General features: G+C 39.6%; 1 protein-coding gene across 1 annotated transcript in view; it reads right to left on the reverse strand.

Moving 5' to 3' along the window:
• Positions 1 to 6,488, reverse strand: part of LOC106871727 (COMM domain-containing protein 3) — an 18,062-nt gene extending 11,574 nt beyond the window's left edge. Inside the window, exon 1 of the mRNA XM_014918342.2 lies at positions 6,298 to 6,488. Within this exon, the coding sequence (XP_014773828.1) occupies positions 6,298 to 6,484 (187 nt within the window). The 5' untranslated portion in view covers positions 6,485 to 6,488. The remainder of the gene's footprint in view (positions 1 to 6,297) is intronic.
• Between the last annotated feature and the right edge of the window lie 7,249 nt (positions 6,489 to 13,737).

Genomic DNA, 13,737 nt, shown 5'->3' on the forward strand with positions numbered 1-13,737 from the left:
ATATATATATATATATATATATAAGTTCAAAAAAACACAAAAAACAATAACAAAAAAAACAAAGTGAGGACATGATACGGATAGTGTTATTGGACGCTCGGGAAAGGAAAGATAGAGAGTATGACGTTTCGGGTGGAGCCCTTCGTCGGAAAGACGGAAAGTTCGGAGAATGGAAAAACGGAGGAAGAGGAAAATGGCACCGATGCCCACGAGGTTACATTGTGAAAGGACCGGAAGAGGAGGTGGTGGGGGAAAAGTTCTTTCTAAGACAGGAGAGTGAAAAAGGGAGGTGAATATATGTGCGTGCGCGAGAGTCTGTGAGTGTGTGTGTAATAACAGAACGTGTGTGTGCATATGTATGTGTGTGTGTGTGTGTGTGCATGGTTTGGTGGTTTATCTGTTAGTGTGTCTGTGTGTTTGTGTGTGTGTGTGTGTGACGTAGTGGAAGGAATTAGTAGCAGGAATAGTTAGTGGGTGCTTATGGACAATGGTTAGTGGAAGGTCAATGTGTGTGTGTGTGTATATGTTTGTGAGTCTGTGTTTGTCTCCCCAACATTGCTTGACAACCGACGGTGGTGTGTTTACGTCCCCGTAACTTAGCGGTTCGGCAACAGAGACCGATAGAATAAGTACTAGGATTACAAAGAATAGATCCTTGGGTAGATTTGCTCGACTAAAGGCGGTGCTCCAGTATGGCCACAGTCAAATGACTGAAAAGAGTAAAAGAGTAGGTCAATTCATTCGACTAAAAACTTTTTCAAGGTGGTGCCCCAGTATAGCTACAGTCTAATGACAGAAACAAGTAAAAGATATCTTTTACTGAGGCTTTGGGTCAAGATATTTGACCAAGGACCTGTATGGTGGCATCAGACCCAGAACCAGATGGTAGTGAAGTGAAATTAAGCATACAGCTATGCGTGTGCTGTGTGTTAATCAGGGTAGGAGGTCTGTAATTAGAGTAACAAAAAGTAGGGGTGAGAGTGAGGGTAGCAACAAGTTACATGGAGATTAAAATGCAAGTGCAGACAGAGTTGTACTCAAAGGTTGCTACGAATTAAGGACAGTATGATAAGCATATAAACACATGAACTCACTTATAAATATAAACATACACACAAAAAATATATTAATCCTTTTGACACTAAGCTGCTTGAGACTGCCTCTGGTTCTATGATAAAAGCCAGCTTGATTTAAAGTGATATTTAAATTAAAAACTTTGTTAATAATTTTATTTAAGAACCATTTAGTAAGTCATGATTCAAACACCAGTGTTGAAATTAAAAAGCATGTTTTTTTTTAAATCCATCCTATTTTATGCTATATTTAAAAGCAGCTGAAATTTATTGACATATGTTGTAGGAAATGCAGTCACAAATGGGTTAAGACATGCAGGAAGTAAAGAAAGGGTAGCTGAGGAGGAAGTGCAATATATGAAGGGTGAAAATGTTTGTGTGTGTGCATATGCACAACTTGGCACATTTACATACACATACACACATGCGTACAGTCTGCCTTGAACTCTATTATGAAGTTTATCATGGTTTCTGGGGCATTAAGTGAGCGAGAGCACAAGCGTCAAACCTTGGATAGGATACCAGTTCTTTTGGTATTGAAGTAACAGGAAATACAGTCTGTTGCTCAGGGAGAGAACATGTTATCTGGGTTAGGCATTGTAGACCTTACAGTTGTGAGCCCAAAATTTAAACCATAAGGTAACACATGTGTGTGTGTGAGTATTAATGAGTGTGGACAATTTAACAGACTCCAACTCATTGTAGGACCACATATTACTCCAATGTCTCAATGTTGATATGATTTCTACAGCTGGATGCTTTTCCTAACATCAACCACATTACAGTGTAGACTGGGATGGGAGCATCAGCACATAGCACAAGCACTATAGAAGTTGTCTTGCCCATGGTGGGGCTGAAGAGTCCCCTTAACTGTACATTGTCTCTGCTTGATTTGCCAACCACTTTATGGAGTGGACTGGGTGTATTTCTTGCGGTATCACCAGTAGCAAGGTAGTCTTGTAACTCATCTGACTAAAGAGTCCTAATGGTTGAAAGGGAGGAGAGAGAGAGAGAAAGAGAGTAAGAGTTTTACGTGAGGCGTCAAGAGAAGTGAAACTGGCCTTCTGAGCATGTGGCCTGAGAAAGACCTTTGATCTTTATATATATAAACACATATACATACATACACACATACAGGGTTGGCCAAAATTCACCTGACAGTAAAAGTCAGCAAATTGGGTCAATGGGTTCCTCACAAACTTTCTGAGTCTAATCGTGCGCAGAGAGTGAATGTGTGTTCTTTGCTGGCACATCTCACGAATGTGGACCAAATAGTGACTGGTGACGAGAAATGGGTTCCCTATAAAAATGTCAAGCACCGAAGACAGTGGATAGGGAGAGGAGAAACACTGGCAACCCAGGCTAAAGAAGATCTTCACTCTTGTAAGGTGTTGTTATCTGTTAGGTGGGACATGAAAGGTTTAGTCCACTTTGAACTTTTAAACTCAAACCAAATAATAACAAATGAGATCTACTGTGATCAGCTGGAGTGGCTTAAGTCACCGTTAGAAGAAAAACAACCATCTGTGGTTTCAAGACAAAAGGTGTTCTTCCAACAGGATAATGCTCAGCCACATACAGCGAGGATGACATTCCAAAGGCTGGAGAATTTCAATGGGAAACAATGCTCCACCCACCATGTTCGCCAGACATTGACCCATTTGATTATCATTTATTCCACAGTCTTCAAAATCATTTGGATGGAAAAAATATGAATTCTGTAGGCAAGATCAGAACAGTACTTGGAGGAGTATTTTTCATCACAGACAAGTAGATTTGGGAAGAGGGGCCTTGCAAGTCTACCAGATAGATGGAAGAGCATTGTAGAAAATGAAGGAGAGTATACTTTAGATTGAAAAAGAACTTGTTCATCTTAATTTTGAAAAATAAAAGTATAAAACAACGGCATTATGGGATAACTCAATACATGTTTGTGTATGTGTGTATATATATATATATATATATATATATATATAGTGAGTTAAAAAAAAACAACAAAAAACAACGCGAGGACGTGATACAGATATTGTGTTACTATATATATATATATATATATATATATATATATATATATATATAGTCATACATACATACACACAAGCAGGTTATTATCCTTGAATGATGTTTTATGAAACATCTAACCTACACATGACAAGTGTACTTTTTTTGATATTTTTAGAATGTCTAAATGAGTTGATCTTCTGTCTTACATTTTATGAGGACCGTTTTTGTTTAATTCAACATTCTTGTTGAAATCAATACACACACTATATATATATATATATGTATGTATGTATACACATCAAGTCAACAAGAGCAATGAAAAAATTTTGAAATGAAGGTACAGAGAAGAGTTTATTTCATTTACCTCTGGAATGTACTATTTGCATAAAAGAAGACTAATTGTCTCTGTAGTTGTCTGGTCCAAATGTTAAAAAGTGTACGGCACCCACGCACGCATGCATGCATAAAAACACAGAAGAAATATAGATACACACATACTTATACAAATACAGAAGTACAGATATAAACACACAAATGCCTAAAGTCAAACTAAGACTAAGTAGTATCCTGTGACTGAGTCCCATGTTAATTTTTCAAAGGTTACATTGTGTCTTTTGTTTTGCAAGTAACAACAAATGCCATTTACCATTAATATTCTTACTTATAAGAACAGCAGAGCGTCTGAGAGACTTTGGATGCCTGACATCCTGAGACCATGAAATTTTTATCTGTCTATCTATCTATTCATTATCATCATTTAACATCTGTTTTCCATGCTGGCATGGGTTGGACAGTTTGACAGGAGCTGGCAAACCAGAGAACTGTGTCAGGTTTCAATGTCTGCCATGGTTTCTACAGCTGGATGGCCTTCCTAATGCCAACCAATTTACAGAGTATATTGGGTGCTTTTTATGCGTGTCACAGCACCAGTGAGGTCCGAAAGTAAATCACAAGATAAGACCCCACTGCTCAACTGAAGGATAGTAGTATTGAGAGAGGGGTTTTTATACCAGGTGATGAAAGGCTAAAGTATGATAGGATGACAACAACAACAACAGGTGTTGTGCTATGGGGAAGAGGGGATAATACATGGCTACCTTGCATTATATAAGGGGGAGTGGGAGTAGATGGAAAGAAAGATAAAGATGGTGCTACTGAGGTTTTGGAGCAGATTCTCAACATACAAGAAGGTGAAGGGAGGAGGGAATAGAGACAGAAACGGGTTCAGATCATGACAAGACAGAGAAAACTGTAATTTCATACATAGGACTAAAACCAAGTTAGTGTTGTACACTGGAGCAGCTAGGCATGAGCATCCATTGATCATCAACTGGCTACGCCAATTCTCTTTCTTTCAGATGCAGGAAATAGAACATTATACAAGCTGAAAGCACCACTACTTCAACTGTTGCAAGGCAATAGCTGCAGAAAAAAAAACAAAAAAAAAAATATATTGACCTCTTTGGTCAAACTGCTAAGTTATGGGGATGTAAACACACCAACACTAGTTGTCAAGCAAGGGTGAGGGACAAACACAAGCAGAAAGACACATGTAATATGGTACGTAAAAGCACCATCCGAACGTGGTCGATGCCAATGTCCCCTGACTGACTCTCATGCCAGTGGCATGTAAAAAGCACTATCTGAACATGATCGATGCCAGAGCTGCTTGACTGTCTCCCATACTGGCGGCACGTAAAAAGCACCCACTATACTCTCAGAGTGGTTGGCATTAGGAAGGGCATCCACCCATAGAAACATTGCCAGATCAGATTGCTGGAGCCTGGTGCAGCTGCTGGTTTTCCAGAACTCAGTCAACCGTCCAACCCATGCCAGCAAGGAAAACGGACGTTAAATGATAGATAGATAGGATAGATAACGGGCTTCTTTCAGTTTCTGTCTATGAAATCTACTTGCCCAAGGTGCCATGCAGTGGGACTGAACTCGGAACCATGTGGTTGGGAAGCAACCTTCTTACCAAACAGTCACTCCTGCGCAGATATATGTGCTGTAATCGTGTTGTTTCTGAAAAAGACCATATAGTTATGATGTCATCGGAAGACGTTTTTGAGGTCTTTGTTTATGGAGTCAATGCAATTTGGACAGGGTGTTTGGGCTACCTGTGATTTGGTGTGAGATGTCTAGGTTGCATATAGATACCACTTGGGTATGGAAGGCAGGGAGAAATGCAATATGATATCATTTGGTTAATGTTAGAAGTGACAAGTAAGTTAGTAATGCAGGAGAGAAAGAGTATTTTTGGCGGAGGTGGATTAGCGTCATCCATGTATGTTCTACAAAACACACATGGATGAGGCTATTCCAAAACTCTATCGTGACAAAATATTGGTTTCAAATGTCGCTAAGCGTTTTGCCTGGCACCATAACGATTCTGCCAGCTGGCCGCGTTATCGAGACAAAATGTTGAGTTCAAATTTTGGCACAAGGCCAGCAATTTCGGGAAACGGGGCAAGTCGATTATATCAACCCAAGTTTTTAACTGGTACTTATTTTACCGACCCCGAAAGGGATGAAAGACAAAGTCGACTTCGGCAGAATTTGAACTCAGAACGCGAAGACGGACGAAATGCCGCTAAGCATTTTACCCGGTACAGTAACGATTCTACCAGCTCGCTGGCTTATCGAGACAAAATATTAGAAAATATTTAGTCCGGTACTTCAAATGTGTTGGTTATTCCTTGCTGTTACAAATATACCCACTGCTACAATCATATTAAACTAAGAAAATATATGCCCGCCATCTAGTCCATGTAAACAAAATACAAATACAAAACAGTTTAGATAACGAACGAAACATTATAAATAGCTGAAACAATACATATACTAAGTATCACTAAACACTACAAACATATTTAAAATAGGTGTTCCTGCTGTAAAAATTAACGAAGTTCTATTCACATATTTATTAAAGCAGATTTCCAAAAAGTGGGCGTGCTTGAATGAATTATTAAGCAATATAGCAACATCTATTCGTTCTCAGTCACCCCGTTTATAATGTCCATTATTTTAAGAGTGCTCTATGAAAGTATAACATAAAGATTATTTACAATACATTAAGACTTATTAAACAAAACGTCATTCACAGTCAGGTTCTTAATGTCTTTTCTTTGGACGTAAGAGGCTTGATACGATAACATGACACTATCAACAAAACTAAAAGAGGAAGCATATCAAGAAGAATGAAAGGAGAAATAAATACCAATATTATGTGATTTGGTCAGAATTCCTTGACATGCTGATTCTACTAATGGATGAAAACAGTCGTTAGGAACAGCATTAGTATTGCCAGCGGCAGATAGTCCTTGGATAAGATTTGCCGACACTTCCATGTTTTGTATTTTGTTGTACCGTAAGCGGTTTCGAGTTTTAAAGAGTTCCACTAACATCACCGACTACTCAGCTTTTTATTTTAAATTATTATATAATGTAAAATAACACGAAATTTTAATGTAAGGTATGCATACAATTTTAGCCTTGCCGCAATGTATTAAACATTAAAAAAAAAATTCTTCGTGGGAATGAAATTCTGATTGTATAACTAAAATAAAAATTTTAGAATATGCATAAGCGGTGCATTGGGTATCATGAATTAGACAGACCCATATGCGCGCACGCATACACACTTGCAGCAGAGTGGAGTATGCATGCCTCTGTTTTGATTATTTACTGAATTGTGTTATTTTTCATAGAAATGTTCTGAATTTGTATGTGTACAAATTCAGAGTAACAATTCAATGGAAATTAACATACATGCTCTCTCTCTCTCTTTCTCCCCCCCTCTCTCTCTCACACACACACTAAGGGCTTTTTCAGTTTTCATCTACTAAATCCTATGGTTGGCCTGGGGCTGTGGTAGAAAACACTTACTCAAGATGCCATTCAGTGGGACTGAACATGAAACCATGTGGTTAGGAAGCAAAATTTTCACCCACACAGCCACACTAACACCTCAGCCATGCCTGTACTTCAATGGTTTGCAATTACACACATTTGCAAAATATTCTATTTCTACCTTCTGACTAAACAATTTCAAATGCAAAGACTGTTTCCCTGCTCCACCAGCATTTATAACAACATATCCATGATCCAACAAAGTTATTCAACCTGACAAAAATGTCAGACAACACTACCTCAAATCATACTTTACTGTTTAAAAGGAGATGCAACACAATGATGGAGCACAATATGTTAGGACTGCATTAACCATTGCATCAGAAAACAACGTAAGTGAGTCACAGCTAGAATGCCTGGTCAGAATTGATTTAGAGCTTAAATAATGTTCACATAATGTTCAGGCTATGCTGATAAAATTATAGCCCAAAGCAGTGTTAATTGAGGGCTGGTTATATGGGTGTTGCATCCCATCTATATATTTTAGGAATAAAACATGCAGGAATGAAAAAGAATATATAGAAATAGGTTGCATATGGAACCAGAAAAACTGTGCCATAACTATGTTCCTTTATATTTTACATTCCTCTTCCTTTACTCAACCATCCCATTTATATTCTGATACCCGTCCCTTGTGAGTATGCCCGGCACTTTGCTACCATCTCTATCCTGCTGTCTTCCACTCACTCTTTCTCCTCCTGCACTTCCCTCAGGTTGGGTAACCATGTATTTCCTTTGCAGTGGCGCACCTATTTCTGTCTTCATTCTCTCTCTCTCTGGCCGGGTAACCTTGTACCTCCTCTACAGCAAGACACCTGTTTCTGTCTTTCTGCCTCACTATAACCTTTCATCATCTGACACAAGATCACCTCCTCCAGTGCCCCCTCCTCTCTCAAAAGAATCTTTTTTTTTTGTCTTGCAAGTACTTGGTGATCCTCTCAGTGCAGGTGCCATGTAAAAAGCACCCAGTCCACACTGTAAAGTGGTTGGTGTTCAGAAGGGCATCCAGCTGTAAAAACCTTGCCAAAACTGACCTTGCCTGTGCTTATGTCATGTAAAAAGCACTAAGCCCACTCTGCTGAGTGGTTGGTGTTAGGAAGGGCATCCAGCTGTAAAAATCCTGCCAAAACAGTTACAGAAGTCTGGCACAGGTTTCTGCCTGGCCAGCTCTTGTCAAACCGTCCAACTCATGCCAGCAGGGAAGGCAGATGTTAAACGATGATGATGATGATGATGATGACGATGATGAGTTCAGTCTCTTTTACCTCAAAGGAGGCAGCTAGTAGAATCATTGGCACATTGGACAGAATGCTTAGTGGCATTACTTCTGTCCAGGTTGACTTTGCCTTTCATCCTTTCAGGATTAATAAAATAATGTATCAATCAAGCACTGGGTTTGATGTAATCAGCTTGCCCCATCCCCTAAAATTTCAGGCCTTGTGCCTATTGTTGAAAGAATTATAATTACAAGCACCATCCGAAAGTGCTGCCTGATTGATTCCTGTGCTGGTGGCACATAAAAAGCACCCACCCCTGTTAACGGGGACAAAACCTGGATTTTAAAAACTGGATGATGATGATGATGATGATGATATCATCCTCATCACTGTTTAATGTCCGCTTTCCATGCTGGCATGGATTGGACGGTTTGATGGAGGACTGGCAAGCCAGGAGGTTACACCAGGCTCCAATCTGATCTGGCAAGGTTTCTACAGCTGGATGACCTTCCTAACGCCAACCACTCCGAGAGTGTAGTGGGTGCCTTTTATGTGCCACCACAATGGGGGCTAGTCAAGTGGCACTGGCATCGACCACACTTGAATGGTGCTTTATATGTGCCACCTGCATGCGAGCCAGTCAGGTGACACTGGCATCGACCATGCTCGAATGGTGCATTTTACAAGCCACTGGCACGGGCATAGTTCATGCTTGAATGATGCTTTTTACATGCCACCAGTACAGGTGCCATTCAGGTAGCACTGTGATGGGCTTGTTTCAGTCCCCATCTATCAAATTTACTCACAAGGTTTTGGTCAAACTGAGGTTACAGTAGAAGACACTTGCCCAAGGTCCCATATAGTAAGATTGAACCCGGAACCATGTGGTTGGGAAGCAAGCTCTTTACCACACAGCCATGACTGTTCCTATCATACTCATAATTTAGTTTGAAGAGTCTTTCCTAAATTGAACAATAAGGAAAACAGGGCAGGATTATAGCAGTTAATGTTCAAAGTGGAATGGGTTAGTACCCATTAGTAAAAATGAATGGAAGAAAATAGTTGAAATGAAGCATCTAGAAGGGAATGAAACTAAAGTGTGTAGCTGAACAAAGACATTCCAGATATGACCATCTTGTCTTTTTGGAATGTGTAGGTCTACATTATCTATTGGGTTGTTTTTTACATTCAAGATGATAGCTTAGCATTTGAAAGAGAGAGAGAATGAGAGAGAGAGAGAGAGAGAGAGAGAGAGAGAGAGAGAGAGAGAGAGAGAGAGAGAGAGTGAGAGAGAGAGAGAGAGAGAGAGAAAAAGGGAAAGAGAAAGAGAGAGATTTAGCTACCATCTCTAGCAGTAGAACAACCACATAGAGGCTTCTTTGTTGGCACAGTTTGACGTGTACAATATACATACATACACACACACATGTATGTATGTATGTATGTATGTATGTATGTATGTATTTATATATATATATATATATATATATATATACATCACACTTGTATACATGTGTGTGTGTGTATTGTGTGCTTAAACTGTGCTGTCTTTGTTAGTTATAATATCTTAATTATTAAATCATCTTGGGCTGCTCAAGACATGGCATCAAATAACACCTGCAAGATGAGAGGATATCCTTTCAGTACTTCCTTAAATATTCCAAATTCCAGCAATCTTCCTTATGTTGTAAAGGATTTCATTTCTTTTATCCTTTTCCTCTTGCGATATTTAAAACTTCTCATGTGTTGCTAAACTACAACACTCTCAACTCTGTGGCAGCAACTGTTGATTTCTTTCAGGCTTCCAGAGGCAAGTGAATCATACCAGCTGATCCAAGAAGTGTGTTCCAAGTTCCCTGTAATAACTGTAGAGCCATTTTTGTTTGATAAAACCTGACCATGCAGACCTGTGGTCAGAAACAATCCAACAGTGACTATTCTGTCTTCGTAGGGGTATCTAGGATTTCACTTCTATTTCTAAAATGATAAGGTATAATCAGAAGGAGTTTTGGCTGCTATTTCTATTTATGTGGTTGAATGATCACATATATATATATGTTAGAAAGGCGGCAAGTTGGCAGAAATGTAAGCATGTTGAGCGAAATGCTTAGCGGTATTTCATCTGTCTTTAAATTTTGAGTTTCTCAGTTCAAATTCTGCTGAGGTTGACTTTGCCTTTCATCCTTTCGGGGTCGATAAATTAAATACCAGTTGCATACTGGGGTCGATCTAATCGACTGCCCCCACCCTCCCCAAAAATTTCGGGCTTTCTGCCTAGAGTAGAAAAGAAAGAATGACCACATAAAGGCTCTCTTGTTGGTTTGAGTCTGTTGTAGTTTATCATTGGACTATAAGGTATTGTACAATATGTCTGACGGCTTTTTTTTTTTGCCAACTTCTAAATTTAATTGCTCTTTTTATGGAATCTTCTCTGCCCGTTAAGCTAATGATATTTTTCTGGCTCACTGATGATGTAATTTCTAATTAAATGAAATTTCTCGGTTCACTGCTTTATGTATGTTAGCACTGACTTTACTATTTATTTTTCATGCAGAACACATCCCTGGTTATTTCCCTTCACACACACACACACATTCTTTCTGTTTCCTCCCTCCCCCCTCTCTCTCATTTAATGATTTAAGTTGTCACACTCCTTCAAAGTTTATTCACCAAACCTTTATTTAACTCAGTCCTCATATACCCGCAATGCTGGTTTGACTATGCTATGTCGAGGAGGTCTAATAATATCTAAACTCATACAGAGTTATCCCTCACTGCTAATGATCAAACTCACTCCCTATTCAATTCTATTCATAATAAATTTAAATTACAGGACAATGTTCCCCTCGCTTTTATTTTACTAGAGTTAATCATTAAACTAATTTATTTTCTCAGTACAGACACCATTTTAAGGAATTAAAATGTCTTCATTCACTATATTTAATATCTTAACACCGATATTATATTTTGATATAGTATTGAGCCTTGTTGTTTGAGGATTCCTCCATATGCTTAAAATCTTAACCATTGCTCAAAATATTTTCTACAGAGGAATTGGGCAATAACAGAGGTTGCCCCTGGAAGCTCTTCTATGCTGATGACCTTGCTCTAATTGCTGAGTCACTATCAGAACTAGAGGAAAAGTTTCAAGTGTGGAAGCAAGGATTAGCATCAAAGGGACTTAGAGTTTTAACAAGTAGGAAGGCAGACAAACCACAAATCCCTTCAGGTAGGTGGCCCTGCTCGATCTGTAGAAAAGGTGTAGGTAGAAACTCCATAAGATGTAGCCAGTGTAAGGTATGGACACATAAGAGGTGCAGCAATATCAAAGGAAGGCTAACTGGGAAGATAGTTTTTGTATGTGGCAAATGCTCAGGTGCTATAAACACTGAAAATGTGCAGAGAACAGCTTCTGTCACATTCCAAGGAGAAAAACTACAAGTACTTTCATTACCTAGGGGACCAAGTCAGTAGCGGGGGTGGATGCTCTGAAAGTGTAGCTGCTACAATAAGAATAGCCTGGGCAAAGTTAAGAGAGCTCTTACCTCTGCTGTTGACAAAGGGCCTCTCTCTCAGAGTAAGAGGTAGACTGTATGATGCATGTGTACGAACATGGCAGTGAAACATGGGCTGTGACTGCTGAGGACATGTGCAAGCTCGCAAGGAATGAAGCCAGTATGCTCCGATGGATGTGTAATGTCAGTGTGTATACACGACAGTATAGGCATCCTGAGAAAAAAGTTGGATTTAAGAAGCATTAGATGTGGTGTGCAAGAGAGATGACTGCACTGGTATAGTCATGTGTTGCGAATGGATGAGGACAGCTGTGAGAAAAAGAGTCACACCCTAGCAGTTGAGGGAACCTGTGGAAGAGGTAGACCCAAGAAGACCTGGGATGAGGTGGTGAAGCATGACCTTTGAACATTGGGCCTTACTGAGGCAATGACTAGTGACTGAAACCTTTGGAGATATGCTGTACTTAAGAAGACCTGACAAGCCAAGTGAGACCATAGGCCATGGCCTATGCCAGAGGGTGTAACCAGCCCACTTATGAAAACCCCTCATTCATTGAACAATAAACTTTGCTTGCAAAGACCTATTGAGGCAAGTGAAATCAAAATCAGAATTGCTGATGTATCTGATGAAAGTACCACCTGATTGGCACTTGTGCCAGTTAAAAGTACATCCGAATGTGATCGTTGCCAGGGCCATGGATTGGCTCCCGTGCCAGTGGCACATAAAAAGCACCATTTGAGCATGATCATTGCCAGCGTTGCCTTACCGGCACATGTGCTGGTGGCATGTGGAAAACAACATTGCCAGTGCCGTCCCATGCAGGTAGCATGTAAAACACACCTTTTGAGCATGGTCATTGTCAGAACCGCCTTACTGGCCCTCGTGCCGGCGGGACTTAAAAGCAACCAATACACTCTTGGAGTGGTTGGCGTTAGGAAGGGCATCCAGCTGTAGAAACTTTGCCAGATCAGATTGAGCCTGGTGCAGCCTTCTGGCTCACCAGTCCTCAGTCAAACCGTCCAACCCATGCCAGCATGGAAAGTGGACGTTAAATGATGATGATGATGATGATGATGTTCTGGTAGCAGATGCCATCTGTTGTGGTATTCCTTCCTACTCTACTTGTCATTTGATAAGCAGCTGTTTATTTCTGTATACAGTTCAACTGTTTCACTCATTATGACAAGACTATTATTATACTGCAATTTGTTATAATAATAATAATAATAATAATAATAATAATAATAATAATTTTTGCTGCAAAGGCAGCTTGGGGGAAATGGGAATGAGTCGATTACAGCGACCCCAGTGTTTCACTGGTACTTAATTTATTGGCCCCAATAATAATAATAACAAGAGCACTCAGGGAGTGCAAACCTCTGCCAAGAAGAGCTGATTTTTAAAATGAGAATATCTGAAATAAACTCGACTACTCTTACAAATGAGAATACTAAAAACCACTCAAAAATTAAGTAAAAAAAACAGGAAAAATAATCTAGAATCCTTGTCAGGTACCAGATCAATCCCAAAAGCTAATCAGTTTGTGCCAGCCACGAGGCCAAACATCCTTGAAAGTTTCATCCAAATCCATCCAGCAGTTCTTGAGATATCTTGTCCACAGACAAACAAACAAACACGACTGAAAACAATATGTCCGCCTTCGCTAAGGTGGAGGTAATAATAATGGTTTCAAATTTTGGCACAAGGCTAGCGATTTGGTGGGAGGGGTAAGTTGATTACATCAACTCCAGCATTACAACTGGTACATTTATTGCCTTCACAGTGTTTACCGTTTTACAAAATCAAACTAGAAAACTGGATGAAACAGAGAACACAATTGAAAAAAGAATTAAAAAGAAAAAAAGGGAAAAAGAGAAAAAAGAAAAAAAAAACAAGACAATTCACCACCATGGGTTGAAAACTTGGGGGCACTGGGAAACCTCTCTAATGGCTATTGGTACTTATTTATTTGTGGAGGCGCAATGGCCCAGTGGTTAGGGCAGCGGACTCGCGGT

This window comes from Octopus bimaculoides, chromosome 1, assembly GCF_001194135.2.
Source record: "Octopus bimaculoides isolate UCB-OBI-ISO-001 chromosome 1, ASM119413v2, whole genome shotgun sequence".
NCBI classification, from domain to species: Eukaryota; Metazoa; Mollusca; class Cephalopoda; order Octopoda; family Octopodidae; genus Octopus; species Octopus bimaculoides.